The following is an 18,374-nucleotide window of genomic DNA, read 5'->3' on the forward strand; positions in this document are numbered from 1 at the left end:
CAAGGGAAGACAGATCAGGTTCACAGCAGACCAATTCACAGAAACTTGGCAGGCCAGAAAGGAGTGGCAGGATATATTCAATGTGCTGAATCAGAAAAATATGCAGCCAAGAATTCTTTATCCAGCAAGTCTGTCATTCAAAATAGAAGGAGAGAAAAAAAGTTACCCAAACAAACATTAAAGCAATTCATGACCATTAAACCAGCCCTGAAAGAAAATTTAAGAGGGACTCTCTGAGGGGAGAAAAGATGGGGGAAAAAAGACCCAAAGCAAAAAAGACTAGAAAGGACACCACCAGGAACACCAACTGTACAGGCAACATAATGACAATAAATTAGTATCTTTCAGTACTCACTCTAAATATAAAGGGCTAAACACTCCAATCAAAAGACATAGGGTAACAGAACGGATAAGGAAACAAGATCCATCTATATGCTGTTTACAAGAGACCCATTTTATTTTTTTTATTTTTTTAATTTTTATTTATTTTTTTAATACGAAATTTATTGTCAAATTGGTTTCCATACAACACCCAGTGCTCATCCCAAAAGGTGCCCTCCTCAAAACCCATCACCCATCCTCCCTTCCCTCCCACCCCCCATCAACCCTCAGTTTGTTCTCAGTTTTTAAAAGTCTCTTTGGCAAGAGACCCATTTTAGACCTAAAGGCACCTTCAGATTGAAAGTAAGGAGATGGAGAGCCATCTATCAGCTAATGGTCACCAAAAGAAAGCCCTAGTAGCCATACTTATATCAGACAATCTAGATTTTAAAATAAAGACTGTAACAAGAAATGAAGAAGGGCATTATATCATAATTAAGGGGTTTATCCACCAAGAAGATCTAACATAGTAAAGATTTATGCTCCAAGTGTGGAAATACCCAAATATATAAATCAATTAATCACAAACATAAACTCATTGATAATATTATCATACTAGCAGGGGACTTCAACACCCCACTTACAACAATGGACAGATCATCTAAACAGAAAATCAACAAGGAAACAATGGCTTTGAATGACACACTGAACCAGATGGACTTAACAGATATATTCAGAACATTTCACCCTAAAGCAGCAAATACACATTCTTCTTGAGTGCACATGGAACATTCGCCAGAAGAGATCACATACTGGGACACAAATCAGCCCTCCACATGTACAAAGAGATAGAGATCATACCATGCATATTTTCAGACCACAGTGCTATGAAACTTGAAATCAATCACAAGAAAAAACTTGGAAAGATAATACTTGGAGACTAAAGAACATCCTACTAAAGAATGAATAGGCTAACCAAGAAGTGAAAGAGAAAATTAACAAGTACATGGAAGCCAATGAAAATGATAATACCACAGCCCAAAACCTCTGGGATGCAGTAAAAGTGGTCATAAGAGGGAAGTACATAGCAATCCAGGCCTTTCTTAAGAAGGAAAAAAGGTCTCAGAAACACAATCTAACCTTATACCTTAAAGAGCTGGAAAAAGAACAGCAAATAAAACCCCAAAACAGCAGAAAACAGCAAATAATAAAGATTAGAGCAGAGATGAATGCTACTGAAACCAACAAAAGTAGTAGAACAGATTAATGAAACCAGGAGCTGGTTCTTTGAAAGAAGTAACAAAGTTGATAAACCCCTAGCCAATTTGATCAAAAAGAAAAAGGAAAGAATCCAACTAAACAAAATCAAGATGAAACAGGAGAAATCACAACTAACACAGCAGAAATAAAAACAATAGAAGAGTATTATGAGCAATTATACACCAATAAATTAAGCAATCTGGAAGAAATGGACAAATTCCTAGAAACATATAAACTACCAAAACTGAAACAGGAAGAAACAGGAAATTTAACAGACCCATAACCAGTAAAGAAATCAAATTAGTAATCAAAAATCTCTCTCAAAAAACAAAACAAAACAAAACAAAACAAAACAAAAAACATGAGTCCAGGGCCGGATGGCTTTCCAGGGGAATTCTACCAAACATTTGAAGAAAAGTTAGCACCCATTCTTTTGAAGCTGTTCCAAAAAACAGAAATGGAAGGAAAACTTTAAAACTCATTCTATGAAGCCAGCATTACCTTGATTCCAAAACTAGACAAAGATCCCACTAAAAAGGACAACTACAGACCAATTTCCCTGATGAACATGGATGCAAAATCCTCAACAAGATCTAGCCAACCAGATTCAACAATACATTAAAAGAATTATTCACCATGACCAAGTGGGATTTATACCTGGGATGCAGGGCTGGTTCAATATCTGCTAAATAATCAATGTGATATATCACACAAATAAAAGAAAGGACAAGAACCACATGCTCCTCTTAATAGATGCAGAGAAAGCATCTCACAAAATACAGTATCCTTTCTTGATAAAAACCCTCAAGAAAGTAGGGATAAAGGATCATACTTCAAGATCATAAAATAGGGATAGAAAAATCATACCTCAAGATCATAAAAGCCATATATGAAAGACCCACTGGTAATATCATCCCCAATGGCGGAAAAATGAGAGCTTTACCCCTAAGGTCCGGAACACAACAGGAATGTCCACTCTCACCACTGTTATTCAACACAGTATGGGAAGTCCTCGCCTCAGCAAACACAAAGGAATAAAAGGCATCCCAATCGGCAAGGAGGAAGTCAAACTTTCACTCTTCGCAGACGACATGATACTCTATACAGAAACCCAAAAGATTTCACCAAAAGACTGCTAGAATTGATCCATGAATTCAGCAAAGTCGCAGGATGTAAGATCAATGCACAGAAATCAGTTGCATTCCTATACACCAATAATGAAGCCACAGAAAGAGAAATCCAGGAATTGACCCCATTTACGATTGCACCAAAACCCATAAAATACCTAGGAATAAACCTAACCAAAGATGTGAAAAATCTATACACTGAAAACTGTAGAAAGCTTATGAAAGAAATTGAAGAAGACATTAAAAAAAATGGAAAAATATTCCATGCTCATGGATTGGAAGAATATTGTTAAAATGTTGATACTACCCAAAGCAATCTACATATTCAATGCAATCCCTATCAAAATAATCCCAGCATTCTTCACAAATCCAGAACAAACGATCCTAAAATTTGTATGGAACCAGATAAGACCCTGACTAGCCAAAGCAATCCTGAAAAAGAAAACCAAAGCTGGAGGCATCACAATCCCACACTTCAAGATATATTAAAAGGCCAGAATCATCAAGAGAGTATGGTACTTGCACAAAAACAAACACTCAGATCAATGGAACAGAATAGACAACCCAGAAATGGACCCACAAACATATGGCCAACTAATCTTTGACAAAGCAGGGAAGAATATCTAATAGAATAAAGACAGTCTCTTCAGCAAATGATGCTGGGAAAAATGGACAGCAACATGCAGAAAAATGCATCTGGACTACTTTCTTGCACCATAAACAAAAATAAACTCAAAATGGATGAAAGACCTAAATGTAAGACAGGAAGCCATCAAAATCCTAGAGAAAGCAGGCAGCAACCTCTTTGACCTTGGCTGCAGAAACTTCTTACTTGACATGTCTCTGGAGGCAAGGCAAACAAAAGCAAAAATGAACTATTGGGACCTCATGAAGATAAAAAGCTTCTGCCCAGCAAAGGAAACAATCAGCAAAACTAAAAGGCAACCGACAGAATGGGAGAAGGTATTTGCAAAGGACATATTGGATAAAGGGTTAGTATCCAAAATCAGTAAAGAACTTACCAAATTCAACACCCAAAAAACAAATAATCCAGTGAAGAAATGGGAAAAAGACATTAATAGACACTTTCCCAAAGAAGACATTCAGATGACTAACAGACACATGAAAAGATGCTCAACATCACTCATCATCAGGGAAATAAAACATCACTCATCATCAGGAAATACACAATGAGACACCACCCCACACCAGTCAGAATGGCTAACATCAACAACACAGGCACCAACAGATGCTGGCAAGGATGTGGAGAAAGAGGATCTCTTTTGCACTGCTGGTGGGAACACAAACTGGTACATCCACTCTGGAAAACAGTATGGAGGTTCCTCAAAAAATTAAAAATACAACTACTCTATGACCCAGCAACTGCACTACTAGGTATTTACCCAAGGGATACAGGTGTGCTGTTTCGAAGGGGCACATGCATCCCAATGTTTATAGCTCTACTATCAACAATAGCCAAAGAATGGAAAGAGCCCAAATGTCCATCAACTGATGAATGGATAAAGAAGATGTGAAATATATATACACAATGGAATATTACTCAGTGCTCAAAAAGAATAAAATCTTGCTATTTGCAACAATGTGGAAGGAACTAGTTTATTATCCTAAGCAAAATAAGTCACAAAAAGACAAATATCATGATTTCACTCATATGTGTAATTTAAGAAAAAAAAAACAAACATAGGGGAAGGGAAGGATAAATAAGATAAAAACAGAGAAGGGACACAAACCATAAGAGACTCTGAAATACAGGGAACAAACTGAGGGTCACTGGAGGGGAGGAAGGAGGGGGATGGGTTAAATGAGTGATGGGCATTAAGGAGGACACTTGTTGGGATGAGAATTGGGTGTTATAGGTTAAGTGATGAATCATTCGGGTCTACTCCTGAAATCATTATTAAACTATATACTACATGTTAACCTGTATTTAAATTTAAATGTTCATTTGAATTAAAATGTTCTAAAATTGATCATGGTGATAGTTGCACAACTCTGAATATATTAAAAGCCACTAAATTGGGGACACCCAGTGGCTCAGTCAGTTAAGCATCTCACTCTTGATTTCAGCTTGGTTCATGATCACATGGTTCATGAGTTTGAACCCTGCATTGGGATCTGCACTGACAGTGCAGAGCCTGCTTGGGAATCTCTCTCTCCCCCTTTCTCTCTGTCCCTCTCCCACTCATGCTGGATGCCTCCCTTTCTCTCTCTTTCTCAAAATAAGTAAACTTTAAGAAAAAGTCCCCAAATTGTATACTTTAAAAGGGTGATTTCAGGGTGCCTGGGTGGCTCAGTCTGTTAAGCATCCAACTTCGCCTCAAGCCGTGATCTCACAGCTCGTGAGTTCAAGCCCCACATTGACTCTTGCTGACAGCTCAGAGCCTGGAGCCTGCTTTGGAATCTGTGTCTCCCTCTCTCTTTCTCCCCCTCTCCTGCTTGTGCTCTGTCTCTCTCTCAAAAATAAATAAACATTAAAAAAAATTAAAAAAATTTTAAAGTGTGGTGTGTACTATATGTGAATTTTATCTCAATAAATCTATTAATATTCTCCTATATATGGTGGAAGACTTTTTAGTAAACACTAACAAAATAAGTGAACAAAAGTGATGTCTACACAAACATGTAACTTTAATGTTTTATAGTGTTTTTAACATTAGGGCAGGAAAAATCACAAAATTATTACCTTTTCTACTGAAGACAGCTGTTGCTGTAATCCATCACATTTTTTATTTAGCTCCTCAAAAAGAGTTTTATATTTTTCTGTTTGAGACTGTTGCAAATTAATTGTTCGCTGCTGTCTCATACAATCTTCTTCCAAGTTTTTTATTTGAGACTTTAAATCCTGAATTTCATTTTCCTATAGTTATAAAATTACAGATTATGTGAAAAATACACAAGATTTGGTATCAAAACATAAAGCAGAAAACAAAAAGGAGTTTCATATGATTTTTAATGAGATACTTATATCCATTTCAAGGAGAATAACAAATTGTGTTCCATTCTCATCTTCAAAAATAGAAGTTAGAAGTTTCATTTGTGTTTAATAGCTTCCATTTGTAAATCTTATACAAAAAATTCTAACTGCTATCAAGTATTTAAAATTTTTTCACTTAGTGAAAATTCAACATCTCAGAATAGAATATAAGTCAGTATTTACATACAATTTTTAATTCAAAAGTTAACTGTAAATTATATGTCAATAAACATATATTGTAAAAAAATGAAACTGCTCCTAACATATCTTTAAATATAGAGCATTTATTTTAAAAAACATACCTTCTTATTGCATTCATATACAACATTATCCAATTCCTCCTGCATAACACGGAGTTTGGCCTTTAGAAATCTGTTCTGTGCTTCTGTGGATATAAATGATTACATTTATTGTCCTTCACTGAATCTAAGATGCCATTAATTGCAGATAGACCATTTTATGAGGAAAAAGAATGCTCAAGATGGCGAGTTTATCAGGAGACCCCTGTTTGAGAACACTAAAGACACTGAATACTCATACTATCAAGGTAAAGGAAAAACAAATCCACCCAACAGAAAGGAACTGTTCACATTTCAACAGTGGAACTGAGTAAAGAGGGGAAAAAAACCCAAAAACCTCTCCTTAGAGTCTGAACCACAAGCCAGTATTCACTCTTGCAAACTGAATTTGTCTTTACCAAGGTGGTACAAAATACGTCAGTCAAAATTTAAAGTGGTTTCAGGTTGGTAACATCCCCAGGTGTTTGGCAGAAACAAACACAAAACCACTAGAGCAAAACTCAACTTCAGTCTCAGCCATTGTGATTATAAAATACCATTGACTGTAACACACATGCCAATTTCACGGAAGTTATAATGTAGTCTATGTGCCTTAGAAGCAAAGAAATACACTAATACCTTACTGCTGAAGCTTTCTCCCACAAACTCTAAGATCTGCCTTTGCAAAGTATTTCATTGCTACCTAAAGTTCTTTATTCAATGATATCAGCAGTAAATCTTTGATGTTTCTAGGTGTATACAAGTAAATAAAGTGAAAACTGAAATTAGCACTCACTCCATAATTCATTCAATCATTCATTGAAAAAATATACATTAAGTCTCTACAATGTTCCAGACCTAATAGGGATAAAACAAGCTTTGCCTTCATGGATCTTATGTTGAGTAAACACCCTGAGTGGTCTCTGAGAAATCATTAGAATATACCCCAGAAAATGCACAAAATCTCTTCATGCATACTCCTTCCAAAGCTCTTCTTTTTATTTTATTTTTTTTAAGTTTATTTGAGAGAGAGAGAGAGAGTGCACATGTGGGCTGGGGAGGTGCAGGGAGACAGGAAGAGAGAAAGAGAGAATCCCAAGCAGGCTCCGTGCTGTCAGCACAGAGCCTGACGCAAGGCTAGATCTCCCAAACTGTGAGATCATGACCTGAGCCAAGATGAAGAGTCTGACGTTTGACTGAGCCACCCAGGTGCCCCCAAAGCTCTATTAAATGCTTCCAGTGTTATCATGGAGATGATTAATGATGACTGGCTCTAACCCACCTAGATCTCTCCAGCCTCAACTCTCCTTCAAGCCTCTCGTGTCACTCCAGGTTAGGGCAGGATAGAAGGGAAATGATAAATTTAAAAATGTGAAGTTTGCAGTAGCTGTTCTCTAAGGGGAAAGAAGGAAGAATGCGAGAGCCTGAATTTGTCCATCTCTCTCTCCCCAACTAACCTTGGTGTCATCAAGGAGTTGAGTGCTCTCATAGGCCACAGCATTAACCTCCCATCCCCATCTCCCTCTGACTTTAGTCTTAGAAAGCAGTATGTGCTACTAAATTACTTTTCTTATCTTTTCCTCTTGCCTGTAAGATACCCATTCATATCTGGAATAAGAGAAAAACTCCCCCAAAAGGACAGACACCTAGGCCAAAGACTCTGGAAAGGGAATGCAGGGAGACAAAGTGGCAGAGAGGTGATTCAGCAATAAAAACCAAGTGGCAATTTAAGGTAGTCTGTTGTATTGGTTCTATGTATCTGGGAGCGGGAATATTGTAATGGGACCACGGGTGACTATGTACTGAGAAACAGCCAACATGTGACCAGTGTGTCCTTGAAGGCATCCTGATAAAGACCTAAAGGCAGCTTCCTGCTTCCTTTATCTTCTCTTCTGACAAGTACCCCAGAAAGCTTAGATTTACTAGCCAGTAAATGTGATAAATTCATAAATGAATTGCTCATTTATGAATGACTAGCATGTAGCACAATAATCATTATACATATAAATTGTTATTGTTTTCACAGAATCAGAATTTTAAAGATAACCTTATGACCATCTAATATAAACTGCTAAATTTTGAAATTAAGGAATTGCAATTACAGAGAGGCCAAGTGGCTCGCCCGAACTTACAATTATAGTTCAGTATTAACTCTTCATCTACACTCAACTGTCTTATGTTTACAATAGCATAGGTGGCACCTCATAAATTCAACAGTTCTAGAGGCACTACTGATAATGTTTTTCGAGTATCTAAACTTATTTTTCAAAGTGATATGCAGAGAATGAGTTTATAAGAAAGAAAATCACATTCATTAGAAAACTAATTTGATTATTTTAACTGATGCCACATGAGTGATTCATTTATCCTTTTAACATGTCATAAGTAGAATACGGTAACAATCAATGAAAGAAATACAAAGACATTGGGTTTTAAAAAGTATTTTAATGTTTAATGATAAGCTATGGGGCATTTTAACCTTAGTTGAACAGTGGTCAATGAAACCAATACCATATAGTCTTTTTCATTTTTACTTTTTATAATGGAAAATGTCAAACATATAAAAGTAGAAAGACACTGTCAATGAAAAACCACTTTCCTATCATCCATCTTCAACTGACTCATAACCAATTTTATGTCATCTATAATTCCACTCATTCCTCCTACCATCATGTCCCACTAGATGATTTTGAAACAAGTGCAAGATATCACAATACTTTTTTTAAATGCAAAAAAATATTTCCCAAATATCTGTTTCTAATTGTGATATACAGATAAAAATAAACAGAAGAAAACTTACCTATTCCAATGTCATTACTAACACCACAAAAAATATCATCATCGATATAATCAGGTAAGCCTTCTTCCTCCAGTTGCCCTTCAATTTTACTAATTGTTTTAGCAAGAGAAAAGTCTGAGAAATCCTCTGGAATGGCAACATCATTGGCAGTCTGTACATCAAAGTATTTCAATTTTATACTATAAATAAACATACACACACATATACATACTCATTATATATTATATACAATGTCAACATACAAAGGAAATATGACTTTTATCCAAATAAAAAAGATCAAAATTATTAATTAATAAATTATTAATTTTGAATTTATGATGAAACCTATAATTGATACTTCCAAGGATTATATTATAAAAGACTTGGCTGACTTTCAATCTTTATGAATCACACGGCCACAGAGCTAGAGAAGGCTTATGAAACCAGTTTGTCTACACATTGCCTCCAAACAAGTAAACATCAAAACTAAGAGTGCTGAACTTGGCCTCCCAAGTTAGATCCAGACTGTGGATTTTAACTTATATGCTGCTGAAGAACTATATAAAGTGATATTGCGTTTAGCCATAATTCTGCAAACACTGAGAATAATACCTCTTAAGAATTAGAGTGAACATTTATTAGCTCATTCAAAATCAACTTTTTTTTCCACCTCAAGAAACACATTCTAACCAGAATCAAAATCAACCAAAAATTGGATTTGCTTTTCTTAACAAGAGAGGAAATATGAAATAAAAGTCACTAGTAAAGGCATTAAGGAATGGGCCAAGCCTAACCCATCAAGTTTATGATTCCAAAAGCCTTGTTTTTAACTTTTTACTTAATTTAAAGCCTAACTTTCTTTTAATACATAAGCACAAACTTCAGAATTCTATTTATAAAAACAACCTTTTCCTTAAAAAGTAGTTTTGAAGTCTGAAAATAAGATAACCAGTTATGTATGCATGTATGTACTGATGTACGCAGTATATGTTCTCTTTTCTTCTATCAATTTTATTTATTTTAATGTTTATGTATTTTGAGAGAAAGAGAGCATGAGTATAACCAGGGGAGGGACAGAGGGAGGGACAAAGGGAGGGACAGAGAGAGAGAGAGAGAGAGAGAGAGAGAGAGAGAGAATCCCAAGCAGGCTCCACGCTATCAGTGCAGAGCTCAATGTGGGGCTCGATCCTACGAACCATGAGATTATGACCTGAGCCGAAACCAATTTGGACCCTCAACCAACTGAGCCACCAGGCTCCCCTATCAATCTATTTTAGATTTATTTTATTTTCCTTATCCCTTCACTGTATTTTTTCTTTTATTCAAAAAACAAAAAAAGTTATTTAGCCTATTAAAAGACACCAACATTAACAAAGATTTTTCCAGGATTATAATGCAGTATCAGTTTGGATAAGTAATAGACACTTAATAATTTACTGTGAATAAGAAGCGTGTTGGTACAACCCATTGTAGGTATGACCTTCCTTTTCCAGAAGGTCTCCTATCCTAGATTGCCTCTTGGGTCCCCTTTTCAAGCTTAAACTACTAAGAACAGTCTTGAATTCTTTATCACCAAAAACAATAGAATGTAAATTATAATGATACTATAGTTTTATTTAGAGCCTACCAAATCACTCTGTATGTCAATACACACATAATGTATGGTGTTCTATTAAATGTTCGAAAAAGTAGACTAGTCTGAGAGAACTAGGCAAAGACACCTATGTTCTAGATTCAGTTCTAAGAAAATATCTCACTAAAAATAACATTTAAAAATTTGAAATGTGGCGATTTTGCTTAAAAGAACTGTGTACAATGTTTACTAACTGCTGTAAGACATTTCTGAGTTGAGAATGTTTTAAATTACTGAATGTAGATAAGATATATACAATGCCAGGTATAAAAAGATCTGGACAAAGAGAAAGAGCTTAATAACTAAAATCATGATAGTATGAATCATAAAACTAAAAAAATAGAAAGTAATACTTTTAAAACTGTACTATACCTTGAATTTGTTTTCCTTCCTTTATTTGTAGAGTGTAGTTTGTTTTGAATCTTGTTCACTGCATCAACATTTTTAGTCTTTGGCTACATCAAAGAATTTAAATTATTGATTAATTAGATTCTAATCATTTGCCCTGGAAAGCAGTTTTGTAATACACAGAACTGCTAGTTTACTACACAGAAGAACTCCTATTTTCATGGAATTATTGAATTGTATTTTAAAGAATCCCAGAAACTGTTTAGCTGGAAAAGACCTAGATATCACTAGCACCAACAGGTTCAAAGACAAGGAAAATGAGTCCCATAAAGTCAAGGATATTCAGCTGGCTAGTGGAATATTAAACCGGATGTTATGACTCACAGAACTGAGTTCTCCTCACTGATTATTCCCCAGGCAGGCCTTCACATACGCTGTTTTCTTGGCCTAGATATCTGTGGGTGGGGAACCCGTAGATCTCAATAAGCCCAGCACCTGTAATTGTGATCTATACACTGCAAATATTTAAATGAATGAATAAACCTTTCAAATTACCTTCTTAGTATATAAATAATTTTCTTTTTTGGGTCGAATACCTGGTGAATTTCAGCTTCAGAGGGAAAACAAACTTCTTAGGTTACAGATTCATTTTACTCAGAATTTCTTCCAGTATATAACCAAATTGTTTAGTGAAATTATGAGACAAAAAAGGATTCAGCTTATTTTATAAGTAACACATCATGAAGGCAGAAGAGAGTATCAAGGCTTATATTCTATTTCTGTAGAGTCATACTCCTCTGTTTTGTTCTAAGAAAAGCCTAAAAAATAACCTAAATTCTATACAACGTAATTACATTTACAGCAAGTTCAATTTCATACCTTAGTTTCTGAATGAAGATGAACTATCCCTTCAGACAACAGACCTCTACAGACCAAAAATAAACATTATATATTAATAATAGACGATACTAAGCTGGGACATAATAAAACTCAACAGTAATTACATCTGAAAGGGAAAATAGACAACTACCAAGTAGACTTTGCTATAATTCTAGTTAAGCACATGTTAATTTATTAACACAAGAAAATTGCTTTGGTTAAATAATTCACCTTTAAGAAGTTATAATGTAATACCAATATTTTTGTAGGAAAATGAAGCACAAACTTTAACAAATTAAAATCATAAGGAGTGATTATTGGCTACACACAGGGATTATCTATTTTACAAAATAATTCACCACAAGGCTTTTTAGTGTGAGCCCGCCCAGTGTTATCCTTTGTTTAATGCATTTATTATTTTTTTTTCAACGTTTATTTATTTTGGGGACAGAGAGAGACAGAGCATGAACGGGGGAGGGGCAGAGAGAGAGGGAGACACAGAATCGGAAACAGGCTCCAGGCTCTGAGCCATCAGCCCAGAGCCCGACGCAGGGCTCGAACTCACAGACCGCGAGATCGTGACCTGGCTGAAGTCGGACGCTTAACCGACTGCGCCACCCAGGCGCCCCTGTTTAATGCATTTAAATACGTGGTCTGTATTTGTTTCTCCCATTACACTGTGAAATCCATGAAGGTAGGAATCATGTCTGCTTGTTCACTGCTCTATGCCAGGTACATGGTGTAGTACATGGTATATAGGTTCTTAAATTGTCACCGAGCAAATATTTGCTAAATGCATGAATCTAAAATACAATTCATTTTTTAAACATTTTAACTTCACATTTTTTTAATTGACATACAATAGTCTATTAGTTTCAGGTGTACATCATAGTGATTCAGTATTTTTATACAATACAAAATGATCTCCACAATAGGTCTAGTTGCCATCTGTCACCGTACAAAGTTGTTTTAATATTGCCGACTATATTCCCTGTGGTGTACATTACATCCCTGTGACTGACTTAATTTATTACTAGAAATTTGTACCTCTAAAATACAACTCATTTTTCTGCGCAGTTTTCAAAATATGTTTTTATTTAATACAAAGAGTGTTTATGGGGTCTGCACTCTCTGACCCATGGGCTGAATCCATCCACATCAACTCATTTTCACATTATCTATGGCTGTTTTCATACTACCAGCAGCTAAGTTGAGTAGTGACAAAAACTGTAAAGCTGACAAATACAAAAATATTTACTATCTGGCTCTTCACAGGAAGATTCTGCCTACCCCCTGATCAATTGTCTAGATCATCCCCATTACATATATTATTATTTCTATATCTTGTTGCTATTAAAAAACAAAACAGGCACTGGGTGTCACAGTTGGTGAAGTGTCCTATTCTTGATTTCGGCTCAGGTCATGATCTCATGGTTTGTGGGATGGAGCTCTGCGTGCAGCTCTTCACTGACTGTGTGGAGCCTGATGGGGATTCTCTCCCTCCCTCTCTGCCTTTCCTCCACTCACATTCTCACTCTCTTTCTCCCAAAATAAATAAATAAATAAATAAATAAATAAATAAATAAATAAATAAATAAAATATTTAAAAACAAAACACTCCATCATATCCCCCTGAGAACTCATTACCAGAATAAGGACATAAAAACAAAATTACTTTCTATCAGATGTCACCTACTGAACTAGTTACACATAGGTTATTTCAATATTAAATACAAAAATATACTTAGATAGATATTATATACAACCTCTCAAAGAACCAGAAATAGCTTTGCAAAGAATAAAAAGAAGGCTTTCAAAACAGCTTAAAATTACAGACTAAGAATCATTCTCACATATGACATTAAAATGTTACCAAATTTTATACAAAATTTTAACTGTCCTCTTCCATGGCCTTCATATCAAAAATATTTGCCGTTTCCTTACATTTTCTGTAGCTTCCATTGTTCCTTCCCAGATACACAAACATATCAGCCAAAAAACATTTAACGGTTATCTGTCTCCCTCAGGTTTAGCTGAGTGACATTACTTTGCTAGTGTATTTCTGTGAAAAATGAACTAAAATACAGTATTCTAGTTACTTTCATTACATTTCTCCATGAAAGGTTTGTACGTAACATGACTGAAATGATTTGTGTGGTAAACCTTGCTTCCAACTGACCGAAGGATATGTATCCCATACTGTTAAGAAGCTAGATTCTGGTTTTCCAACTGTATTGTTTGGCAGAGTAACCGTGGATGTTGAAGACCTATTATAATGCATACTGCCTGACCATAATCATTTAGGTGTATTATTCTCCAAGCTAAAATGGATTATCTCTCTACAGAATTACCTTCCATATTCAGCAATTCCCAACTAATAGTCAAGTAGCATGTTTAAAAGCCAATTGTTCAGACAGTAGTATTTTTTTAAAAAGTCACCTGACCAAGGTAAACAGAGGTGTCATCACCACTTTGCACTTAAGGAAAATTTTGTGAAAGAAAACCAACAGATTTATCTTTAGGCTTGTGAAATCAGTCTCTCACTTGCTTCAACAGAAACTAGGCATTAGCAGTCATTACCATCATTTCAATCTATTCATTTACTCGATAAAAGCCATGCCTCATCTTCTCTGTAATCCCAATTTTGGAATTTTGATAGCATCATTTCCTTAAAGTATCAGAAAGTGTTATATATAATAAGGATAAGTTGTTTCACGTGTGTATGTCAAATGATGATATAAAAAATTTTTATGGGAAAAAATTTTATTAAAAAAAATTAAAATGCACCAGGCATTAACTCCTTGGAAGCAGGACCTGGTCTGTTATCACTGTATCACCAGTAGCTAGACCTGGCATGGATGGTATTAAAAATTGTTTCATTTTTTTTTCAGAAAGATTTACTGATTTACAGTAAAATATACTCTTTTTAGCTATACAGCTCTATAAATTTTAACAAACTTTATGATCATATAACCATAACAACCAAGACAGAGAATGTTTCCATCACCCCCAAAAGTTCCCTTGTGCTTTGCAGTTAATTATCTCCCCTCCACAACATAAAACCATGAATCAGATTCTGTCTCTATAGTTTTACCATTTCCAGAATGTCAAATAAAGGAACATAGGGATAAGGAATAAAAAGAGAGAGAGAGGCAAACTAGAAAATAGACTCTTAACTACAGAGAACAAACTGATGGTTACCAGAGGTGAGGTGAATGGTGGGGGGATGGGTGAAATAGGTGATGGGGATTAAGCAGTGCACTTGTCATGATGAGCACAGGGTGATGTATGGCAGTGTTGAATCACTATATTGTACACCTGAAACTAATATTACACTGTATGGTAACTAACTGGAATTTAAATAAAAACTTTAAAAAAATGGAATCATACAGCATACATATATTTTAGTTTAGCTTCTTTCACTTAGCTTCTATGTTGCTGCTGCATCAATAGTTCATTGCTTGTTACTGCCAAGTAGTATTCCATTGCATGGATATAACATAATTTGCTTATCCTACCTGTTTACTACTTGATAGATATTTGAGTTGTTCCAGTTTTGCAATTATAAATAAAAGTGCTATAAACATTTGCATAAAGGTTTTTGTTTGGACATGTGTCTTCATTTCTCTTGGGTAACCAGCGAAAGGAGAATTGCTGTATCATACGCAGTATTTTTGAGTAAATGAATGATATCCCAATATTTCAAGTATGAACCAACTATACTACTGCTTAAATAACATATTTCTTTTCTGTTTCTAAGCCTTCTAAGGTGTTTAAACATTAGACCTTCTTGGGGCTGTGCTGCTTTCACAGCCTGCTTCTTCATCTCAGAAGAATGGGAGGATGCACAGCTGTTTTAAGATTTAAACAGTCACAGTTTTAGTCTATCACTCAAAGTTTCTTTGCCAATAAAAGTCCCTCAAAAACTAGTGGATTTCACACCTATTTGATTCCAGTTAGTTTTGTGTGCCATTACCACACCTACAGTTCTCTCCGAGACTGTATTTCTTTAAACTGAACACCTCACCCTCCTCCCCTTCTCCTTCCTGACTTTAAAAACAGCTTACTTTGAAATTGTCAGGTTTCTATGGGGAAACTACAGCTTTAGTTAGATCTTTGCACTGAGCCATTTTACCCAATTGGAAAGTTTCACTAGGTGCCATTCAAAATGATCCTTGCCCTGAAGAATCTTAATCCACTGTAAAGTTTTATCAATAGCATGAAGTGCACATCTTTAGTTTGACTTTTACTTCAAGGCTGAGCTTTAATAGGCTTTTGTTACTCAAAGAATTTCTCTATATCATAATTTTTCTTGTCAAAAAGCAGCTAATTCTACAAACCAAGGGTCATCAAGACAGTGAGGGAGGGCATAAGAAAAGATATATAGATTGGGACGCCTGGGTGGCTCAGTTGGTTGAGTGTCCAACTTCAGCTCAGGTCATTATCTCATGGTCCATGAGTTGGAGCCTCGCATCAGGCTCTGTGCTGACAGCTCAGAGCCTAGAGCCTGCTTTGGATTCTTTGTCTCCTTATCTCTCTGCGCCTCCCCTGCTCACACTCTTTCTCTCTCTCAAAAATAAATAAACAGTAAAAAATTAAAAAAAAAGATATATAGATCAATTGGGTAGAATTGAGAGTCCACCAATAAAACCATGTGTCTCTGGTCAGGTGAGTTTTGACAAAAGTGCCAAGACCATTCAGTGGGCAAAGAATAATACAGCTAATAGTAACTAACAGCACATACTACTAATATTCTGTTTTCCAACCTCTCTCCCTAACGCACAAGTTCATTTGACACCTGTTCTGCCTTCCCATTTAGCAAAGGTGGCAGTTTTACTAAATCCACTGCTGGTACATTTAATACAACTTCTCTATCTTTCCAGGATCAGTTTCCTCACTGGCTACCACCTAACTACAAAGCTAAAGTCACACTTTTTTCTACCATAAGTTCCATATGGTCACCCAGAGACGAGGCTGGGAGATTTCATCAACTGGATTTTCACTGATCATGGCATAGAAAGACTCAGCTTGAGGTTCAAAACCCAACTCCTATCTGTTGGCTTCGAAGAGAATAGTCTGACTTTTGCTCATAGCAAGAAACTTAGAATGTTGGCTGATCATTATTGCCTCAGCTTTAAGATTTTATAGTTTTATTCACATAGATCTTTTATGTTTCCTGTTAAATTTATTCCTAAATACTTTTTGGGTCCCTATTTTTTTCTTTTAACATACCTGAAGTCCACATGAAATTCAAGGGAAAAAAGATCTAATATATTCTATTTTTACTAATTTATTTATTTTTACCTAATTTTCATATGCAATTTTAAAAGAAAGTATAGGATGTAAGAACAGGTTCAGAAATCTTAACCAACTGTGGTTTGCATCTTAGTGAAATCACATATTATCTATATATCCTTGGGCAAGCTCCTGAACTTTGCTAAGTTCTAGTTTCCTCATTTTTAAAATGAGGACAATAACATTTATTTCAAAATAGTACTCTGAGAATTAAATGAGATAAAGTAGGTAAAGGGTTTACATTGTGTCTGGCTGATATAAGCTCCCATTTTATATTACTACATTATACATTACATTATTCTTCAAATTATGAATTTCCAATAATTACATGCAAAAAGATCTTACATAAAAAAAGATCCAAATGCATCATCAAAAAAATGGTATTTGAGATTCAACTTACTTTAAATTGCAATCCTCTTCCTTTTCATATGATTTAATTTGTGTTGAAACAGGCCTCGATTGGTCTTCTTGCTGATCTCTCTAGTTAAATGAGTAAAGGTAAGTCATATAAACAAAAATCACAAAACCAGGATATGGTTAAGTGCCTTTCTGATCATTAATCATTTCAGAGTTGTCCATAGTTTCCATGAAATCCAGGCACAGAATTCGAAATGTTATGGTATGAATATAAGGTTTGGAACAATGTAATTTCACCTTTCATTCTTTTTGGATTAAGAAAGTCAATTTTAAAGGAAAAATGTATCAATGCCTTATGTGATCTTATCTAACTCCTGTTTCCCCACTACATTAGTCTTCCAACTTGTAACATACAAAGGAAATTAGGCTCACAGGAAATGAGAACATAAATCTGTTTAATGGGTAGAAATACTTATCTCAAAATAGGCACGACTTCAATATTAAGAAGATCGTGAAGCACTAAAGTACTAAGTTTTTTGTAATGATGTATCAAGACATGAAAGTGAGTAAACAAAAATTCAAGGCAGCAAAAGTTATATCCATTAGCTTCTGTGGGGCAGCAATGTCTTCTCCCCTTTCCTAGCCCTTCCTGGGCTTCTACTTTACTCTTTTTCAGGGTAGAGGTAGATAGTCCTTATTATAGGATTCTTGGAGCAATAAATCCCTCATTTTCCTATAATATGGTTTGTTATTTTCCTAGTCTTTAGACACTGGCAAAAACTAAAAGATATAAAAATTTACTTTTAGTAAAATATTTAATTACAAATGAAACTAGCAAGTCTATAACTGTTATCTGAATACATTACCTGAAAAGAATGTGATGTGTGTGTATGTATGTGTGTATATATGTGTGTACATGTATATTATATATATTATATTACATATTATATATGTGTATACATTATACATTATATATATACATATTATATATGTGTGTATACATAATATTATATATAACATATATTTCTTATTTCAAAACTAACGAATAATGAAGGACTGTATAAGGCAGTTCAAACAAATTATTCCCTATTCTTCACTACCC

At 35.1% G+C, this 18,374-nt stretch overlaps 1 protein-coding gene across 1 annotated transcript in view; it reads right to left on the bottom strand.

Moving 5' to 3' along the window:
- Positions 1-18,374, bottom strand: part of TEX9 (testis expressed 9) — a 61,843-nt gene that overhangs the window by 32,930 nt on the left and 10,539 nt on the right. The window contains exons 4-9 of the mRNA XM_047864049.1: positions 17,316-17,395; positions 11,621-11,666; positions 10,766-10,848; positions 8,782-8,960; positions 6,006-6,088; positions 5,413-5,586 (exon numbers count right to left, since the gene is read on the bottom strand). Coding sequence (XP_047720005.1) covers positions 5,413-5,586; positions 6,006-6,088; positions 8,782-8,960; positions 10,766-10,848; positions 11,621-11,666; positions 17,316-17,395 — 645 coding nt within the window. The remainder of the gene's footprint in view (positions 1-5,412; positions 5,587-6,005; positions 6,089-8,781; positions 8,961-10,765; positions 10,849-11,620; positions 11,667-17,315; positions 17,396-18,374) is intronic.

Source organism: Prionailurus viverrinus, chromosome B3 (assembly GCF_022837055.1).
Source record: "Prionailurus viverrinus isolate Anna chromosome B3, UM_Priviv_1.0, whole genome shotgun sequence".
Lineage (NCBI taxonomy): Eukaryota > Metazoa > Chordata > Mammalia > Carnivora > Felidae > Prionailurus > Prionailurus viverrinus.